Below are 22,559 nucleotides of genomic sequence, written 5' to 3'. Positions count from 1 at the left end.
CTATGGAGACAAGGAGGAAATGGCACATTTTACAAATGCTTAAGAATTGCTCAATCCAAAGATAAGCTGAAAGACCGTGCAGATTAGAAGTAAAAAAAAATTGTAAAAACTAGATTCAAAGACAAAACAAGCAGAAAACAGACCCTATGGCAAGCTTCTCTCTTACACTACGATAAGGACACAGTGACAACATAAACATAAAACTTACTTCTAGACACCAAAGTAAAGAGTGTATCGGCATTGAGGATAGTTCCCAAATTTAAATTCTTTGCTCTATATCTGACAAGAATTTTATTTTTCCGTTTCAGGACCTTGTCTCACTCTGGAGCCCAGGCTGGCCTGGAACTCATCGTCTCCCTAGCAACAGCTTCCCACGTGGGATTGAAAGTGTGCACAGCAGAGCAGCTAACAAATATATCTGACATACAGAGTAGGAAAGACGCCATATATCTAATGCTAACAAAATGAAAAAAAAAAATCAAAGCAATGTAGACACCTTCCTTCCTTTTAAACATAGGCTCAATGCAGTTAATGTTTTTACTTTGCCAAATAGCTCTGAGTTGCAGCACAATTCCAATCAAAGTTCCTGATTCTCTTACTACAGGATTTGTGTTTTCAAAGGCTTTTTTTTTTCATAGTTAGATCTATGGCAAGACAAAACAATTCTGAAGAATCCAGTTGATGACTACCCCTGAGTTTAGCATGTTTTAGAAAGCAGCAACATTTTGACCATATGGTGTTTGTGAAATTCAGGTACTGAAATGAATAGAATAAAAAGAGTCTTGTACTAGGTACAGAGAAATATAATGAACTGATAATGAACAGTTCAATGGTAATTTCTTGGTACTATTGGACATATATGTACCACAAAACAAACTTAGGTCTATAATATTTATCTTATACAAAGGGTAGCTCTAAATGCAAAATAGAGCCAAATAGAAAAGAAAAAATTATAAAACTTTAAAAATATGGGATAAAATGTAGGTCAGAGAAATAATGCCTAGATATATTATCAAAGCCATGGTACATAAAAATAAAATAATTCAGATTTTATTAAAATTTGCTATGTCCAACACCCTAAGGAGAAGGCATCTATAGAATAAGAAAAAATATTTAAAAAATAAAGAAATTACTTTAAAATCACATGTGATTAAGGATTTGTGTACCATATATGTAACAAAAACTTCTAAAGCTTATCCGTAAGAATTATTGTTGAATTTGCTCAGTCTTAGTTAGGCTTATTATTGTTATGATGAAACACCATGACTAAAAACAACTTGGGGAAAAAGGTTTTATTTGGCTTATGCTTCCACGTCTCTGTTCATTATTAAAGGAAGCCGGGATGGGAACTCACATCAAACAGGTCGGAACCTAGAGGCGAGCTAATCCACAGGCCAGGAAGGATGCTGCTTACTGGCTTGTTTCCCATGACTTGCTCAGTGTGCTTTCTTATAGAACCCAGGACCACCAACCCAGGGATGGCAACACCCAAAGTGAGTTGAGCCCTGCCCCATCACTCACTATTAACAAAATGTTCCACAGGCTTGCCTACAGTGGGATCTTATGGAGGTATTTTCTCAACTGAGGCTCCATCATCTCTGATGATTCTTCCTTATGTCAAGTTGACATAAAATAGGCAGCACAGTAACAAACCAGATTTATAAAATAGGCAATAGTCTTGACAGGCTGTTCATCAAAGATAAGAACACAAAACATAAGAATATAATACATGAGGGGTCTAACGCTGAGGAGATGGCTCACAGGGTAAGAGCATATGCCCAAGGACGCCTGGCAAGCTGGGTTCAGATCCTGGGAACCCCAGTAAAAGCTGGAAGCCCGGGCAAGTGTCTGTGATCCCAGTACTCTTATTGTACAATGGCACGTATTTTCACAAAAACACTCGACATCAGCTTCAACACTTTTCAGATTTGATATTTTGATTTATAATAGTCACTACTGAGAATATTTCTCAGTACAACATGCCAGAAATATGTTTTGGAACATCTAGGTAATTAAATTCTGTTCTAATCTCAAGCCAAACTCTATTTAATGACTTTTTTAATGAAGCAAATCAACAACTCAAAAGAGCAGTTTTTAAAACTACTCAAGAAGAAAAGAATCTAAAACAAATACTAAATATTAAAATGCTAAAAGTGTTTGTTTTCCACAATAAAGAGCATACAGTCCTGGATGTACATTAAATCACTGCACTGTTTAACATGCAATAGTTCAATTTTGTTAGTTTACTTTGACATAAGGTTTCTGTATGCAGTCCTGGCCGGCCCAGAAATGACTACATAGACCAGGCTTGCTGCAAACCTCCGGCTTCTGCCTCCCAAGTGCTGGAACAACACTCCGATCCATCATGCATGTGCTCTTCACCATTCTTTGTGAAAAATAATTTACTATTTTTTTATTAAGTAAAATCTTACTGGAAAAATAACCATAACATAATTGGCTATTTACACTCACGAATTTAAACAGAGTTCCCAGGAAGTTCGTGATGGTTTAACAAGGACTCGGATTTCCTTCAGAGAGCTGTTTATGGTGTAACAACTCTGTGGAGTAAATGGATTAGGCTTTTGAGAGTTCCCCAATGGCCTTTGGATGGATTCTTTACATTTTCTCTTATTTCATTAATGATTAAAATATTCCCTAAATATATCTTTTTTCCAATACAATATTTTATTGATTATTTGAGAGTTTCACATAATGCACCCCAATCACACTCACTTCCCAGTCCACCCCAGTGTGCCCCCAACCATTCTGGCTTCCCCCCAACCAAAAAACAAACAAAACCAAAAAACGAAATAAAAAGCATCCAATTTGTGTTGCCTATATACTCACCGGAGCATGGGCAAACTTCTGGTGGCCTGAGTCCTACCAACCCACACCCTTGTCAGAAGCCATTAATAATGAGAGCTACACTTCACCATCCTGTCCTTATCATAGTAAGTACCAACCCACACCCTTGTCAGAAGCCATTAATAATGAGAGCTACACTTCACCATCCTGTCCTTATCATAGTAAGAGTTTTCTTCCATGGCTTCCCGTCTCGGCTGTTACTTTTTTTTTTTTTTTTTTTTTTTTTTTTTTTTTTTTTTTTTTTTGGAGGAGGAGGTGCAGTTGTCATAGACGCCTTCTATGTCCCCATTTCTCAACTGTGATTCTGGAGTCATCAATGCTACCAAAGAAGTAGCTTCCTTGCCTTTGACAGTCAGAGGGAAGATGGATAATGGAGATGGATAATGGACTTCCACATGATTTCTGGCAATAGCATGAACCATGAACATCCACATGGTCTCCATATCAGCATATGCCACGGACCTCAGAAGGGTCTCTGGTGGCAGGATCAGTGATGGACATCAAAATGGCACCCTGTTGCAACAAACCTCAAACACCATTGTCGCCCTCAGTGGGAGTCCGGGACAAAGATATTAACATGGCCTCCTCCAGGGCAACATGGACCACAGACACCAATATGGCCCACAATGGCAGTCCATGGATCAACATGGCTTGAGGTGGCAGCCCAGACCAAAAAGATCTGCCTGGACCATGATGGCAACACAGTTCACAGGCCTTAACATGACCTCAGTGGCAGCATTGGCCACTTACACAAACACGAGCCCTGGTTATAGCACAGCCCATGAGCATGAACATGGCTTCAGGCAGTGGCACAGCCCAGAGACATCCACATAGCCTTCAGTGGTAACATGGGCCACAGACATCAATAAGGCCCCCACCTTGTTGGTCCTAAGGCAGTAGGACCAAGGATAAGAACCCTTATACCCTTAGAGTTAACATCTATCTACCTGAATTTTCTCGAGTAGCTTAACTCTAACAGCTAGTTAAAGTAGGTCTTTCATTTAACTTAATTCATAAAAGATTAATGCAGTACTGGTACATGCTAAGATATGGATGAGCTTTGGAAATATAACATTTAGTAAAATAATGTGGCTACAAAGATTATATGAAAACTTGAGCATAGGAAAATCTACAGAGAATATTATGTAGCTGCCTAGGGCTGGAAAAGTAGATGGAAGGGTGGGTTATATAGGCTAGAGGTAATAAAGATGTTCTAAAAATAACAGTAACTATAGGCAGTGTAGAAACCTTTGAATAGGCTTTGAATTATATGTAATATGGGAGAATTATATGGCTGATGAATTATATTTCAATAAAGCTATTTAAAATCATCAAGAAATGTTTGAACCAAAGAATTTATGTAGCCTGTAAAGCAAGTTTCATGTAAGAGACTTAGTTATTAGCATTTAATCTTCAGCTATAATAGAAAGAAACTGTACTTTAGGAGGTAAATGAGAATATACATTTAAATCTGACATGGTAATTTCCTCAAAAGTTTATCATTATATAGAAAAGAATCAAGAGTTATACAGATTATAAATAAAGAAGCTTTCTGCTTACAGCTAAGAATAATCAATGACATTTAAGTATAATATGCCATATGATGTGAAATTGCACCAAACTAAACAATATCATAAACAACTGACTTAAAAACTTTACAATTCATATGTCAAAAATTCACTCTAAATGAAAAACCTAGTTAAGTAAAAGAAGAGGCTAATTATATTGGTATAATCTTTCTTTTGTCTCAAAATAAAACAAGACAAAAAAAATGTTCCTTCTTTGCCAAGCTGGATGTAATAGCCCTCGAATTATAAGATCAAGCAAGCAAACTGTGTGTTTTCTAAAATATGAGTATCCTTCATCAAGTTTTATACTTAGGGCAGCTAAAAGACCTATGTACAGGATCAGCATTAAACCCAAAGGACAGGTAGTGCAAGGCAAGAAAGAGAGCAATTCCCTCGTGTCTTCTGCAGGTCACTACCAAGGACCATGTTAGCAGATCCACACCAGACCCTTAACAGGCAGTTCTGATGCTACCAGTAATTAGCTTGGACAGCTCTGGCTCCAAGAGTAGCAGCAAGGCTACACCATAATGAGCTCAGCTGGGATTAGCAGGACAGGGCAGGGAACCAAGAGAGCTCAGGCATTCTGCATTGCGTATATATCTAGGAGATCAAACAAGGATGGCTGGCTAGGTTATCCCCTCTCCACCTCATTCCAAAAACGAAGCAAGGCAGTGTCTAAAATACAGGCTAATGAAGAACGACACCCTCCACAGATGAGAGCCACATTAATTAACACAATCCCTAGATCATATTATACAGTTTCTGTTAGAGCTAGCAAATGTGCAACTTGTTATTATATGATTTTATAATATATATATATATATATATATATATATATATATATATATATATATATATATAATTAGTATATACACATAAATATATATGGTCTTATTTATAAATCTTAGATAATTTCATTTTCAAGTTTTCAAATGTGCTTCTTTAATAGACTCTGAGTAACAAAAATAAATCTCAGATTATTTATACAATTTTGTTAAAAAGAAACTCACTTTTGAACCATCAACTCCTGGTTTTCTCTTTTGAAATATGCCAGTTCGTTCCACACAGCATCTGAGTCTTCTTGTCGAAGCTGGTGAGGCTCTGCTCGCTTCATTTGTCTGGATTCAGCCCTATTTTTAAAGTAAGAAACTGCATATTGAAAGTGGTATAAAAGTTTATTTATACATTCCTAAAAATGCATAAGTATCTATGAATTGAGCTCAAATATCAATTACTAATTTAATTTTACTACTTTTTAGATGACTTTCCTAATACCTAAGCATGTAAAAGCTAAAGTCCTATATCATAATTTCCTAATGCGAAATTGCTACCATGAAAAGCAAACTTTTAAGCAGACATATGATATTAATAAACCTAGGGGTTTATTTCTCTCATTTATTCTAGTATAATGGTAATAAAACATACACTGTAGGATTGTAAGTCTACACAAAGAGACCACAGCAATTGATTCATGTAGAATTTGCCGACATCTGATCTGCATGTGGTAAAGATGCCCTATTACAGACGCATTATTAATGGTGACTGTGTCAAAAACAGATTGTGGTCATGTAGCTACACTGCAAGCTGGGTGAGCAGAGGTTAACACTAGGGTAGGCTGCTTCATCACTGATTTCTGAGACATGATGAGAACCATTTCCCATTCATCAAAGGAAGAGGGTAGAAGTGACAATTATCTACCAGCGAGGCCAAATGCCCTTTAGTTTCATTTTCTGTACATGAAATGAACTTCACTTTTAGTTTCTAAAAGTGCTGTACTGGCCGATTTAGAAACTACTTCGCTACAAAACAGACCAAAGTGTATCATCAACAGCGCCCTAAAGGATCCATCTCAAAGTGGGAGGGAAGTAGATTTGCTCTACTCATCCAGTCCTTTGCCCTCTGTTGATACTGTTACCAGGGGAGCACCTTACGACTAACCAAGATCTGAACACCTGTTCAGGGCAATTGAACTGAGACTGCCAATTCATTCAGATAAGCTGAAGTTTAAAAAACTGATGGATAGTAAAGATCTTCAAATCGCAGACTAGGTGGAAATAGTTTTAAGATGGTTAACTATACACGTATTTTCATATTTCTACTGTCTTTCCATTAAAATGTAAATACTATGGGGGTTATAAAATTTTAACACCAGTATTTTATTTATTTAAAAGAAGTTCTTCAATAATACACATATTAACTGGGTTTCCTTTGAATTATAGACATTTATTAAGCTATTCTATTGATAGTAAAGACACATACTATTCATAATCACCTTCTGCTGGTGACATCTGTAAATGATAGGAAATCTATAGTTATGGCTAACACAGTTTTCTGTTTTCATTGGTTATGTTCTCTCCTAAAATAGTCACAGTAAAGATTTGACTACCAAATAATTTCTCTAAAACTAAACAAAAGCCATTAAAACACCTATATAATGCTCTCCATTCCATTTAATATTTAGGGAGATGCCTTTATGAGCTATGTAACTCACATGCCACTGTCTTCTTCCCACTGTTTTAATTGCTCTTTTACTGCCCTGTAGTTGGTGTGTAACATCTGTAGTCTCTCCTTGCGTTTTTCATGGGCATCTCTTAGCTCATCATTTTCTTGGCTCTATAGAACACACAAAGCAAGTATACACTTATGAAATACTACTATATAATGCTCCTAAAATTACTCATCTAGGGATGACTGGAAGGAAGGCCACGTGAAATGCTGAGTGCACTTATAACACTTACTTAAGCCAAAACCATTTTTTCCCTCTAGTCAAAGAACAAATTTTTTGTGTACTTTACATAGTTTGTAGACATACAAATATTCATACACTTATTTTAGAAATATTTATATTTTTCTGTAGTAACAACACAATGATTTATCCATGCATGTATGAAAATTATTTTATGAAAATATGAGGACATTAATCATAGTAAGATCAATTCTTAAGGCCAATGATCCACAGTCAGCTATTGGATGGAACACAGGGCCCCCAATGGAGGAGCTAGAGAAAGTACCCAAGGAGTTGTGGGGGGCTGCAACCCTGTACGTGCAACAACAATATGAACTAACCAGTACCCCCTGCATATGAGTCTCTAGCTGCATATGTAGCAGAAGATGGCCTAATCAGCCATCATTGGGAAGAGAGGCCCCTTGGTCTTGCAAACTTTATATGACCCAGCACAGGGGAAGGCCAGGGCCAAGTAGTGGGAGTGGGTGGGTAGGGGAGCAGGGGCAGGGGTGGGGTATAGGGAACTTTCAGGATAACATTTGTAATGCAAATAAAGAAAATAATAATAATAAAAAAAAGAGAGACAAACACTTCCTAACAAGATCATGCCACTTTCCCAAGAAAAAAACACTTGGCATTTACATTATTAAATAGGATTCAGTAATTAAATATTTAGAAAGTGTAAAAAAAAAAAAAAAAGGCCAATGATCCACAATTTATATGTAATAAAGCATAGGAATTTCACAAAGGGAAGAAACCAAGGACAGACTTATGCTATAAACAGTATAATTTAATGTTAGGTTCTACCATGAAGGCTGGAAGGGGAAAAATAAGCTTACTAGTTTTGAAGCATAGCAAATGAGGGAACTACTGATTAGATATAGTCATATCACAAAGGCCAATCTGCTAGTCTTTGGAATTATATTCATGTTACTACTGCCCTAATTATGAACTATGTTTCTCACACTAAAACAAGTGACTTCCTCAGTTTTTGTTCCCCATGAGATACTCAACTGGGAGGGAAAAAAATCTCTCCAGGGATAGGAGAGATTGCACAGTTGTTAGGAGTGTATGCACCCACATGGAAACTCATAACCATCTGCAACTCCAGTTCTATAGGATCTAACATTTCTGTCTGACCTTCATGGGTACCAGACACAGACACACAGACACACAGACACACAGACACACACAGACACACACACACACACACACACACACACACACAGGGAGGGACGGACGGAGGAGAAAGAGAGAGAAAAATATTCATACTCATCAAATAAAGTATGAACCTTTAAACCACACTCATATTATTGTATGATAAACCTCTACAATAAATTTCTAGAAGAAACAGGTTTTCTCTTGCTTACAACAATGTAAAATGAGTAGGCATTCCACACTTAAGATTTGAATTACATTCCAACAGATTTTTCTATTAGCTGAATAATCTTACAAACACAACTAAATTCAACTTTTTTTTTTTTTTTTAACAAAAACAGACTAGGAAACAAAGGCTTACAGACAGAAGCCTGGCAGAGGGCTTTCCCTAGAGCAATGCAGAGCCAAAGTGAGCATCTCTTATCATCCTTTTTCCAGGTATTAACAGTGATGCCTTTATCCTTTAGTATTCATTATTTTCTTGGCCACTTACCTCTCATCTAAATTGGAAGATAATATTTACAGTTTGTATTATTTTACCTCAATTCTATCTCATGAGTATGAATACTTTATCACTCTGCATTATTATACTTTGAGTAGAATTCTCCTAAGTGGCTATCAAAAGTATTGGTATGTTCATACCAAGAAGTGTTTTATATCACATATATAGAAATTTTTGATAAAGAAAAATAACATACAAAATGTCAATGCTTTCCTGGAATGCTCAGAAAAAAACTATTATCTAACAGAATTTTAGAATATTTTCAGATAATTGCTGCAACTTTGTTAAAAGGAAGCTTATTTTAATACCTAAAATAGCCATTAAAATTTTGAGATACTTATTTTAATTTTGTGGCAGACATTTAAATTTAGTGTGTATTGGATTCTTCATCTTTAAAATAGGATATATATATATATATATATATATATATATATATACATATATATATGTATATATATACACATATATATATTATAGGACACAAAGAATGAATTAAAACTTGAATTTTTCATACTACATCTACTAAACAAACTAAATATCAGTCTCTTAACATGGTATGTTAGAAATTTCTTAATAAATTTCCTATAAGAAATTACCTATAAGAAATGTTTACAAGAGAATAAGGTCAAAATATTTCTCAAAACCTGAATTATGTAAAAATCTTATGCAAGAGCTTGCTTTAATTATTCTTCACAAGATCAAATTTACCCAATAATCTCTTATTTTACAATTAATATTTGAAAGCGTCTTGTAAGTATTTTGCTTTTCCATGGTAATTAATGTCTGTAGCTCTATAGGATAAGAAATTATTATAGGAAACCAATGAACTTCATTTTAATTTTATTTGCTCCAGTGCTTATGTAACATTTATAAAGTTCTTAAAATTTAACCTATTAAAATAGGGGACTCATATTAAGGTTTATAATCAATATAATGTTAATATTTAAATATACTTTCATACACATATGTGATGCTATAGAATACATTTGTTTTCCTTTAGAAATAGAATTAAAGTATAAAATATAACATAATATAGACTTTAAAATATAACTATAAGATACATTTTATTTTTCCCTGTTTCAATACACTAAAACAGATAAAATCTAAGTTTATATGGTTACCTCTAAAGAAACAATGAAAATAAATAGCCAAAGATGCTTTATAACCTCAAATATAGAAGTTTTACATTGAACCCTAATTCTTTAAGTCCTATTCCACATATAATAGTGAAAATAAAGATGATAGCCTTTTATCAGAGGTATTTTGCCACAACAATTCATACTACAAAATCAAGTATAAGAAATGATATATTTTATGTTACTAATTACCAAATCATCCTAAAAGGCACACAAATATTTTAAGAGTAGTCATGAATTAGAGCTATTCATTAGATCATTCTATAAAACTTTTACTAAATACTTTCTTTACGCTTTGTTTTGAAATGGCTAGGGACACTGTAACATTAGAAAACAGAAACTACATAAACTGTATTAAGTGAAGTTCCTCAATGATATTTGCATATTCTATTCTTCTCTTTTTTTTTTTTTATTTCATAAGAACAGTAGAGATTCTTAATCTATTCTTCTGGTTAGGCTAAAGGCTCCTTGGTGAGATAAGATGAATTAGAAACATAAAATCTGTTCAAAAAGCAGTGATTTCAGACACATGTTAAGGGAAGTTGGCAAAATGAATATTTTTCCTTTGCTTTTTTTTTTGCAGATTCATTTTTTGTTTTCTTATTTTTTATTTTCATTTATTTATTTATTTATTTATTTTGCAGTCCAGTCACTGCCCTCCTCCTGGTCCACCCTCTCACTGTTCCTCATCCCAGACTATTCCCCTCTTCCCCCTTCAAGAGAATATCCCTCTACTCCAAACAAGGTCTCCCAACTTTCTGGTGCCTCATGTCTTTCAAGGGTTAGGCACCTCTTCTCCAGACCCTGCAGTCCTCTGTTGTACATGTGCCAGGACCTCAGAACAGCCAGTGTATGCTGCCTAGTTGGTGGCTCACTGTCCTAGAGATCTCAGGGGTACAGGTTAGTTGAGACTGCTGGTCTTCCTATGGGGTCGCCCTCCTCATCAGCTTCTTCCAGTCTTTGCCTAATGCAATCCCTGGGTCCCTGACTTCAGTCCAATAGTTGAGTGTAAGTATCTGCATCTGACACTTTCAGCTGTTTGTTGGGAGTCTCAGAGGGCAGCCATGCTAGTCACTTGTCTGTAAGCACACCATAGCATCAGTATTAGTGTCAGGCCTTGGAGTCTCCCCTTGAGATGGATCCCAATTTGAGCCTGGCACTGGACTGCCTTTCTCTCAGCCACTTCTCCATTTTTGTCCCTGCAGTTGTTTTAGACAGGAACAATTGTTGGTCATAGTTTTTGACTGTGGGATGGCAACCACATCCCTTCACTTGATGCCCTGTCATTCTACTAGAAGTGGACTCTACGAGGTCTCTCTCCCCATGGTTGGACATTTCATCTAAGGACCCTCCCTTTGAGTCCTGAGAGTTTCTAACCTCCTGAGTGTCTGGTACATTCCAGAGGGTCCCCCCACCTCCCACCCCCACCCCCACTCCTGAGGTTGCATATTTCCATTCATTCTTCGGGCCCTCAGGGATTCTCTCCTGTCTCCCTCTGCCCCATACCTGATCACGTTTCTTTGAAAATTCTATGCATGTTAGATGGATACTGAAGAAGGTGACTTGGAAATAGAAATAAAAAAGAATAATCCAATCTTAGCAGAAGCATATTATCCATAATCTCAACAATGAAAGACACCAAACTCTCTGCCAGGTTGGAGAGGGTACACATGAGGTACAGTTAGGGTTGGAGAGGGTACACACGAGGTACAGTTAGGGTTGGAGAGGGTACACACGAGGTACAGTTAGGGTTGGAGAGGGTACACANACGAGGTACAGTTAGGGTTGGAGAGGGTACACACGAGGTACAGTTAGGGTTGGAGAGGGTACACACGAGGTACAGTTAGGGTTGGAGAGGGTACATACGAGGTGCAGTTAGGGTTGGAGTTAACAGGGTGAAACGGATTCCATCTACAGGTCAGTTCCTCTGCAGTCTGGACGCAGTATAGGACAGAGCTTGGTAAGCTGATCTTATAGCTTTCATAGGTGTCAGTCAAGTCAGCTTTCATGGACAGAGCTTCTCAGCCCATCTGAGGTTTTCTGCTCATTGGAGTTTCAAGACATGTGTTCAATACATTTCATTCATATTGACCCCTCCTTCCCTCCCCTAACTTCTCCCTGATTCCTTGCTTCATGCCCCTTTCCAACTTTATGTTTTCTCTCTTCTATCTATAATAACCCAGTGACTCAAAAAATTAATGAATCTCCAAAGAATGCATTATGGATACTTAATTTTATTAAAATGTATAAATTCCATATGTATTAGGACTATGATAATATACATATAAGTTTTATGTCCTAGTCAGCATTAGTTGCCAACTTGACCCAGCTTAGAGACATGTAAAAGGAAAATCTTGATTGAAGAATTGCCTAGGACAGTTAAGGCCTGTGGGCAAGTCTGTGGAGGATTATCTTGATTCACAACTGATATAAGAAGGATCAGCCCACTGTAGGTTGTGCCACCACTAGGCAAATTGTCTTGAACTACAAAAAGAAAACTAGCTACATAAGAGCCTGTAAGCTAGTCAGCAAATAGCTGTCCTTCACAGATTCTGCTCCAGGTTCCTACCTTGATGCCCCTCACTGATGGACTTGGTGTGAATGTGTCTTCATAGGTTGATAGACTGATAAAAACTCTTCACTGAATACAGATTTTTTGTTATTGTTGTTGTTTATTTGATACCTGAATTACAATTTCCCTTGGCCTAACATTAACACTCAAAAAGCCTCCTTAACCACCCCAGAGTCTGACATAATACCCTGATCAACAGTAAAGAATTTTTGCAATGTATTAACAAAAACCCATTCTCTACCAAAGGGCTAAGAGTGCAATCAGGTAACATTTGAGACCTGGATTGAGATTCCTTTGCCTGCTATAATTGACCATACACGGTCCCTATAAATGTATTTTTTAAATACTCTAACTTATAACTTTCTCTCTTCTGCTACTATAAAAACTCCATGAAACTATTACCTCATTGGGGGATTTGTATTTGTAAATATATGTTTCCAAGCTATGATCACTCAAAGGCCATGACAAAATTTCAACACACACATACACGTACATACACACACACACTCACACATATGGGTAATAGCCTAAAAACCAAGAAGTCAGAACAAAATATTTTAAAATGCAGATAGTTTTATAAATCAACCTTCTTCCACTTATTCCTCCAAAATAAAAAATAAAAAACTATGTTGTATCCTAATCCTGATGTATCAGAATATGATTTTTTCAGACAGGATTTATATGAAAGTAATCAAATAAAAATGAGGTCATTGTGTGGACCCTAATCTAATATACTTCTAGAATGGTAAAATTCAGACACAGGGAGAAAGGCATGTATAAAAGACAATGTGAAGACATGGGGGATCGACCTATAAGGCAAGGGATAGCTAAGCAACAAAAATGAGGAGGAAGAAATAGGACTGACACTCAGCAATCAGAGGGACTGGTCTGGCTGACACCTTGCTATTAGACTGCTCTTAGACTGGTCTGAAACCCCATGACAAGACATTTCTAATCCTAAGCCACCCGTTTGGGGTGATGCCTTACAGAAGTCCTGGTAAAACAAACACACTCATTCTACTGTTACTAATTCTATTTGCAGTGTTGGCGATAGAAGCCCAAACCTCATACATACTGCTCCAGCACTCTCCCACTGAGCAGTGTACCCCAAGCTTCCTGTGGAGAAGCTAGCCTCTACCATGAGTCATCAAGACGGCAGGGAGTCAGAGTGACTACAGTGCTTGAGGTCTGACCTAGGTGACAGAGGAGGATCAGATCCGTCTTGTTTTGTTTCATTGGCTTGTGTTTGTCTGTTTTCCCATGAAGACTGTGAGACTGAACTGCGGGGGCTTAGAAGGAGGGAGGGTGCTCCTTCTTACTCACAGTCTTATACTGCCTGCAGAAGGTGGGCCCCAGATGGGCCGCCTCCCCTCCATGGGTAGGAACTGGTACCCTAAAGGAATCTCTTTTCTGTGTTAGGTACAAATCTCTGATACTGTGTTAGTAGCAAAAGAATACACTAATCAGTGATTAAAATATATATCATTCCTCAATCTCTTGAAAACCTCAATTTTAAAAAACCAAGATTTCCCTCCCTGCTTGCCCATCTCTGAGATGGGACTCTGATCGTCCCTTGTCTTTGGACGCGAACTGAGGGTTAAACATGACCTTACACAGTGAGCTCTGGTTCTACAGCCGTAGCACTCAGACTGGAACTATTTGGATCTGTTAGACCTCAAGTCAATAACTACAGACCTAGAACTTCTCAGCTTCTGTTACTGGGTGAGTCAATGACAATTTAATGTAAATAATCCTATATGAAAATAGAATATGAATCAATATATATGAGTATATATGTGTGTGTGCGCACATACACACACATGTATACACCTACATATATTAACTACACTATAAAAAACTATAACTAATAACTAACAACATCCTGTCATAAATATAACTTAGAATTTATTTGCTCTCAAAGGCAAAGCAATAAGGTATATTCTTCTTAAAGTGAGCAGAGAAGGAATTTAAATACATGTTCTGCAATTAATTCAGCTGAAATAGAAAACATAATACATAAAATATTTATTTGATATTTTCATTGGGTTTGCATTTGTCTGTTTCAGTTTGGCATGCTTGGAGATTGAAATAAAGGCTGTGCATGTATTAGGTAAGTGTTCCACCACTGGGCTACATACTAAGCTCTACCTGGTTCTCACGTAAAAGCACCTGATGCGTAGTCTTCATTGTCAAATTCATTAGGGTTAGGGTCACCTAGGAGACAGTCCTCTTGGTGTGTCTGTGAGGAGGTGGTTTTCAGCTAAGAGGGAAGCTACACTCTGAATGAAGCGGAACCACCAACCTCGGATGGAGTCTCAGACTAACGCTCGCTCCATGGTCAGTGTTGCTTCTATAAAGTCATTACCTAATACAGCGTCTGTAAGTGACCTCAGTGAGGTGAGTATGATGTTTAACCCAATTTAGTCTTAAAGCATTTATCATATAGAATGAACAGAAAATTCCTTTTTTCACCATGTATAGTGTTGTACTTTTGTGTCTAAACTAATGTAAGAAATTTATTCCCAATTTTATTTGAAATTAATGAGTACATATTTTTTAAATAGTAAAATTTCCCCCACTTTATGTTCCTAAGAAATCTGTTTTAAAGACTGTACGTTTTTACATAATAGTTAAAATCAGAAAGAAAAATCAGCAAGCAGTAATTTGTGAACTATATACTTGTTCTGTTTACATTTATTTTTGAGTGCTTATGATTAAAGAACTGGTTTAAAGTTCACCTTTAGCTGTAGCGTCTTCTCCAAGTTTTCAATCTTTCTTTCAGCCTTTTTAAGCTTCCTTAGCTCCTCGGAGTCCATGAAACAGCTCTTTGGGGACAAAGACCTTGAACGTTTCACAGGTGGTTCCTCGAGAATAAAACAAGGACATGGTTGAACTGGCTGAAACACTGGATTATGAAAGACATGCAAAATTAAAGAACAAGTAATTTTGAATACTAATAATGAATTATAAAAAAAAAGTCCTGCATGGAATACCCAAGAAATAACAAGCGAAATTACCACAGTGCTACAGCTAAAGGTTTCTCTGTGACTCGTTAATGAGAATATTCATTTACATTTACATTGTTTCTTTCAGAATAATGATGTCCCATTAGGGAAGACTAAAGGGTTATAGACTCAGAAATGCAAGAAACCTCATTACAAAGGAGGGGATAGAGGCTGGTCTAATTGCTCTATAAGGGTCCAAGGTTACACTTGATAGGACAACCAGAAACAAGAGGGAAAGGATTTTTTCCCCTTTGAAATAGTTTAACACACTGTGAAGTTGAAGGAACAATATGCTTGAGGAATATAAATACAACAGACAGTAGATCTTATACCATAATGACCATATGGTCATTAACTGTAATGTGGCTAACTGGAGACAAGAATGTGTGTTTATATTATGTAGCGCCATATACCAATCTGGAGACAGAATGCAGGAAAATGACTATAAACCTGGGCAGCAGTATTCCCCTTTTATGCATGTCCATACAAAATAGAAAAAAAAAATATGTCTGAAACACGCCTCTCCTTCCTTTTCTTGGCTTTGGAGATCAAAACAGTATATATTCAAACTTGAGCAGAACAGCAAACAGCCAAATGTGGGATTTTAACCTTATGAATGTTTCCTTTCACTAACATAGGGCTTGAGAAACTACTAAAGAATGAGAAGAGTTGCAAAGGGCAGTCGTGATATTGTGATAAATGAACAAAAGCCACACGTCTGGAAAATACTATCAATATTATAGGGCACAGGTAAGAATGCCATGGCTCCACCCATCAGTCTCATTGAAAATGTTTCCTTTATTAGGGCAGCTTGTTCTAATCATTAAAAAAACTGGAAGGAAACTGGAACCCCAAACTAACATCCTCAACACAGGGTCTGTGCTTTCATGAAACACAACTCATGTAATAGGTGTGAGGAAAAAAGTCTAAAATGCCTTCCTTTTAGGGAAAAGGCTACTTCAGCCTTTCTATGCTATTTCTATAATATGTAGATATTTCTATAGATATCAAAATATTCTATAGTATATTCTGCTACATAACATAGTAAGTGTATACCAAAAAAAGAAAGAAAAAGAAAAACAGAGAATGGAAAAAGAAATATGCCGTGTAAAATTTGTTGTTTTATCTTTATCACTATCCATCCTTTAAATCTCAAAAAGAAAGAAAGAAAGAAAGAAAGAAAGAAAGAAAGAAAGAAAGAAAGAAAGAAAGAAAGAAAGAAAAGAAAGAAAGACCAAAAACAAATTAAGGTTGGAATATTTTAGTACTTGATATTCCAATGTCCTGTACTTTACATATAATACAGAAACAAAAATGGATTATAACATATATTTTCATTTAATTAAAATTAGGAAGTTAATTAACTACATCTTAATATAAACTCTATTAGGTAGTTGAGGAATCCTTAACAAAATAATTAAAGATTTTAGTTTCAGTATATATATGTATATATGGAAATAAATGCATGCTTCTCATTGCTTCCTGACTCCTCCCTTGCCTTGCCAGCCCCTTCCTGACAAGGATTAAGATGATAAAGATCTCCACCTTGTGTCTTCCTTCAGTCCTCTTCTCTGAGAAATCCTGGTCACAAGTTCTATTCTCCATCAATTTTTCATTTGCCACTTTCAGCTTCTTCTGTAAATATTCAATTTCAGACTTCTGTGAGATCATCAATGTTTCCAAGGTTGATAACGGTGTCTGTTAAGAAAACAGTCTTTTAACACTTAAATATAAAAACTTGTTTATGATCTTTTATATCATCTACAAATATGGGTATATTATTATTATGCCATATAAATTATAAACATCCTTGGAAAAAAATCACTTTAGCAGCATACTATAAGCTGTAAGAGGTTAGAACCAAGTCCAGGCATTATATACACAAGGCCCTGGGAGAGATTCCAAGACCAAAAAAAACAAAAAACAAAAAACAAAAAACAACCTTCCTTTTATATAAACTATATCATTCTAATAGAGTATCATTTTAACTCTAAAACACCAAGAGTCTATACAAATGTATAGATGGTGATATAGTGTTAACATACATATTTAAAAGTACAAACCTTTACATTGAGGCTCCATGCCACAAGCCTACATCTATAAATATATGAATCAGTTATTATGAGCTCACGAGACAGACAGGCATCCCTACACTGACCATTCCTTTTACCATCTGAACATCAGGAGTCCCACGGGAGCACGAAGAGGAACCTAGGGGAAGGAGAGTGCCACTACCATGGAGACTTTACAGCCTATGGAGTACCAATAATGGCACATCAAAAATTCTGAGTCAATACACTGTTGAAGATTCTCTTTAGAGATCTGTTCATATCTTATAAACAGTTAGTGTTTAGTCCCAAATTTTAGTAATGGGAACCACAGGTAACCTGCTTATGAAAACAATCTTTCTGTGATATTCTACCATTCTCCCTGAATGACTTGAGACCAAAAATTCATGTACAAATACTTCTCCAACTTAATCACTTGCTTTCCAAATGATGAATATTGAATCATTATGAAAGTGTTTTCACAGATTTTACCTTTTTAAAGGATTTGCATATATATTATTTGTGTCTGAGTGTATGTATAAGTACCACATACGCAGAGGAGCCATGGGAATGTTGGGTTAGAACATCTGATACCATGAGTCTGTAATCATGGGTGATGTGGACCATGCTGGGAACTAAATCCAGGTACTCTGCAAAAGCAGCAAGCGTCTGAATCCCTGAGCCATTTCTCCAGCCCATTATTGTTGATTTAATCACACCAATATGCCAAATCCTAGAATGTAAATATTATCAATATGGATCCAATAGCCTTGAAAATATTTTTCCTTCAAAATTATGCACAGGCCCATCCATCCCAAATGATATTACCAAACCTTTGACAACTTATAAATGCAATTATGTACATGTGTGCATATAATTTATGTGTATATCTGTTATGTACGTTCTGAACAAAGGTAATACCATTTTATTCTTATTTCTGTTTTCATTTTTAGTAGAATAAGAAAAAAAATCCATAGTCCTAACATATGATTTGGGGATGAGAGAACTATTTTACTTGTATGCCTTTATTTTTAGGAATCCTTTGCATTTAAATCACCTGATTAATGTCTAGGAGGTTAAATGTCTATGGGGGTTAATTTACCATACTGCAAATACTTCCTTCAGAGGGGTTTGTCTTGTACTGCCAAGATCACACATCATTTTATTTTGAATACTAAATCAGTGTTCAAAGTGTCTAAAACTGTCTTAAGTCACTTTTATTCTGGTCTAAGTAACTTGCCCCTTCTTGTCTTCCCCATATTTTAAGCATCATGCTGTTTTGATTTTTCCCTCCTATTAAAATCAAATATATGCTATTCAAAAATATTCCCTTTGCCTGACAAGATAAAAACATTTAAAAGGTATGCTGCTCTTGTCCATGTCACCATATACATATACACACACACACATACACACACACACACACACACACACACACACACACACACACACACAGAGACACATACACACTCCTCTGCATACACATACCATGCACACACACACATTCTTTTTCTTTCTTTCTTTCTTTCTTTCTTTCTTTCTTTCTTTCTTTCTTTCTTTCTTTCTTTCTTTTTCTTTTTCTTTTTTTTTTCTTTTTTTTGAACAGGGTTTCTCTGTGTAGCTCTGGCTATCCTAGAATTAAGTTGTAGACCAATCTGGCCTCAAATTCAAAGACCCAAGTGCCTCTACCTCCCAAGTGCTAGTATGAAAAGCATGTGCCACCATATCTGGTTACAAGGGATATCTTAACTTGTCATTTGCTAAATAGATTTTGAATAACTTTTCAAGGTTAAACAAACTTTATACTAATTTTAAAAACATTTATACTAATTTTAGAAACATAATTTTAGCCTGTGAGTATATGTAGTAAGAAATCTGAGAGTTTTTTTTTTTAATGGGAGTTGTTAAGACATTAGATTACAATAAGTGAAGATTATTTAAAAATTAATATGCAATTATAAATACACCAAATGTTCATAAAGGCATTAAAATGTTCCAAAAGTAGACACTGGCACTGAAATTATGTCTTATTATATTATTTTCATTAACATTAGTGATGTTTCTAGTAATAAAAATATATTTATGTAGCATTTTTTAAAATTCAACAAACAACTGTTAAATTTTGAAAAGAATGATAATTCAAATTTACATAGGATCTAGCAGATAATGCAAGCAATTAAAATGTGTTGTGCTTGGTTTTGAAGTCACTAAGCAGAGACATTTGTATCCACCATCTTATGTAATTTTATTCTTTTTTGCAAATTATGTAAATCATGTGTCCTTTAAATGACTCTCATCACTTTGACAAGAGATATATTCATAATTTTTCACTTTTTTTCTTAAAGCAACCATCTTTTAATGTAAGTAAAGTCGGGGCATGGTGCTGAATAGTGCAACCTCAACACTTAGGACCGGAGGATTGCTGAGTATGAGGTCACGCTAGTATACAATGGAAATCCCTGGTTAACCTGCTCTGTACGGCAAGACTGTTCTGAAATAACAAACAAACAAAGAATACAACCATAAAACAACACGATGTGTGAACACAGTCTACACTGCTCTTTTAGTGTGAGGAATTATTCATGGTATTCCCACCCAATTATTTTCAAGGAAAACACCACTCTCTATAGCTAGATGTACTTGTTTGCCAAAGTTTTTCCCAATTTATGATTTCTATGCTTTAAGAACATTGTGAGAGGAGTTTAATCTTCTTTAACTTTCTAGAGAAATTTGAAAATATGCATCAAAGTCCATAAAATACACTCAATATTATAGTTATGCTAAGAATTCATAAATGTATCCATGAAAAGTTGAGGGAAGAAGGCCATGCAGCACACACAGAGAGAATACAGGTATTGTATCCCTGTCATTGCATCCATGATCTGATGCTACAACAGAACATCTGGAGGGATACGGGTACTGTATCCTTGTCATTTCATCCATGTTCTAGTTTGAAAACAGAACATCTGGAGTTGCATCATCTACAAAAGGAAGAACAGCTTAGCTATCACACATTTGGAAGCTGATAGCTCTGGAAAATTGGTTCCAGTTCTGAAGAAGGCCTTCCTTGCCATATCACATCATGACAGCAACAAGGCAAATAAGGTTCTAAAGAAACAGACGAAAGAAAAGGCAGGAAACCAGAGTATCAAGCTCACTTTGTTTGTTTGTTTATCTTTAGAGACAGGGTTTCTCTGTGTAGCCCTGGCTATCCTAGAACTCTGTAGACCAGGCTGGCATTGACTCGTGGAGATCCACCTGCCTCTGCCTCCCAAGTGTTGGTATTAAAGGCATGTACCACTGCTACGTGGTTCAAGTTAACTTTCCTACAAGAACTCTGTCAGCCTTTAACTGACTGTTCCCACAAATACTACACCAACCCTTTCCAAGCACCACATACCCAATAACCTAGTTCTCTCACCATCCCCACTCAAAGGTGTTATGGCTTCTAACATCTCCACACTGAAGAACAAGTACACAACAAATGAACCGTGGGAAGATAAACCATAAGCAAACCACGATATCTAAACACTATCTACAAGGCTTCATGACTACAGATAGGGAGCATGCTCACCTGGGTAAAGTAGAATTAATTACATTGCCAAATTGTAAATTCACTCTTGTGTCTTACTTGGCTGAATCTTAACCTACTCCTTTTCAAACTTAACAATATCAAACATAAAATCATGTAATTGTTTGTACATACATAGCACATATATTATGGTTTACATCCTTATATATCATCATGCATCTTCTTCTTTAAGATATATATATATATATATATATATATATATATATATATATATATAAATAAATAACATCTTAGAATTTTTGATCTTGGAAATAATTTGGAGATAATTCCTTTTCCCATAATAAAAAATCTTGGACTACTTTTTAGTTTATTTTCTTATAACATAATGGTGCAGTGTGAGGTCATAGTTAATGTGGTAGGAAACAATCAGAGGAATATGTATGTAAAAGCCTACAGTTGGAAATAATCATCGTTTTTATTTGGTGCTAAAAATTGAAACCAAGGCCCTCAGTCTGATAAATAAATGCAAGTAATACCTTTACAATTTGGTCCATAAGATAATTTTGATTTTTTGAAAATCCTATATGAATATAGAATTTGAGAAGAAAGTAAATTTTCAATGTTGTATCAATAATTTTTAGGTAGGTCTAGTTCCAATTTTCTGAAGAACCTCCAGATTGATTTCCAGAGTGTTTATACCAGTTTGGAATCCTACCAGCCATGGAAAAATGTTCCTCTTTCTCCACTTCCTCGCCAACATGTGCTGTCACCTGAGTTTTTGATCTTAGCCATTCTGATTGGTATAAGTTGGAATCTCAGGGTTGTTTTGATTTGTATCTCCCTGATCACTAAAGACTTTGAACATTTAAGTGCCTCTCAGTCATTTGAGATTCCTGTTGTGAATTCTCTGTTTACATCTATACTCCATTGTTTGATTGGGTTATTTGGTTTTATAGAGGTTAGCTTCTTGAGTTCTTTATATATTTTATATATTAGCCCTCTTTGGAGTTAGTGAAGATTTTTTCCCCCAATCTGTAGGTTGTAGATTTGTCCTACTATGTTCCTTTGCCTTACAGAAGTTTTTCAGTTTCAATTGTTGATCTTAGAGCCTCAGCATTGGAGTTCTGTTTAGAAAACTTACCCAGAACCCATGAGTTCGAGGCTTTTTCCCAGTTTCTCTTCTATTAGATTCAGTGTACCTGGTTTTATGTTGAGGTCCTTGATCCACTTGGACTTGAGCTTTGTGCATGGTGACAACTATGAATCTATTTTCATTTTTCTACATACAGACTGCCAGTTAGACCAGCACTATTTATTGAAGATGCTTTCTTTATTTCATTGTATATTTTTTGCTTCAAAGATCAATAAGTGTATGGTTTTATTTCTAGTTCTTCAATTCTATTCCATTGATCAACCTGTCTGTCTCTGTACCAAAATCATGCAGGTTT

The 22,559-nt window shown here is 35.9% G+C and overlaps 1 protein-coding gene across 3 annotated transcripts in view; it reads right to left on the bottom strand.

The window, feature by feature from the left end:
• The window catches only part of Cntln (centlein), a 250,243-nt gene that overhangs the window by 114,404 nt on the left and 113,280 nt on the right, over positions 1–22,559 (bottom strand). For all 3 annotated transcript variants that reach the window (XM_029540311.1, XM_029540312.1, XM_029540313.1), the window contains exons 9-12: positions 17,077–17,229; positions 15,265–15,390; positions 6,925–7,046; positions 5,444–5,563 (exon numbers count right to left, since the gene is read on the bottom strand). In XM_029540311.1, coding sequence (XP_029396171.1) covers positions 5,444–5,563; positions 6,925–7,046; positions 15,265–15,390; positions 17,077–17,229 — 521 coding nt within the window. The remainder of the gene's footprint in view (positions 1–5,443; positions 5,564–6,924; positions 7,047–15,264; positions 15,391–17,076; positions 17,230–22,559) is intronic.

Source organism: Mus pahari, chromosome 6, assembly GCF_900095145.1.
Source record: "Mus pahari chromosome 6, PAHARI_EIJ_v1.1, whole genome shotgun sequence".
Classification (NCBI taxonomy): Eukaryota; Metazoa; Chordata; class Mammalia; order Rodentia; family Muridae; genus Mus; species Mus pahari.
The sequence above is the reverse complement of the archived record's forward strand: the minus strand, read 5'-3'. Positions and strand labels throughout refer to the sequence as shown.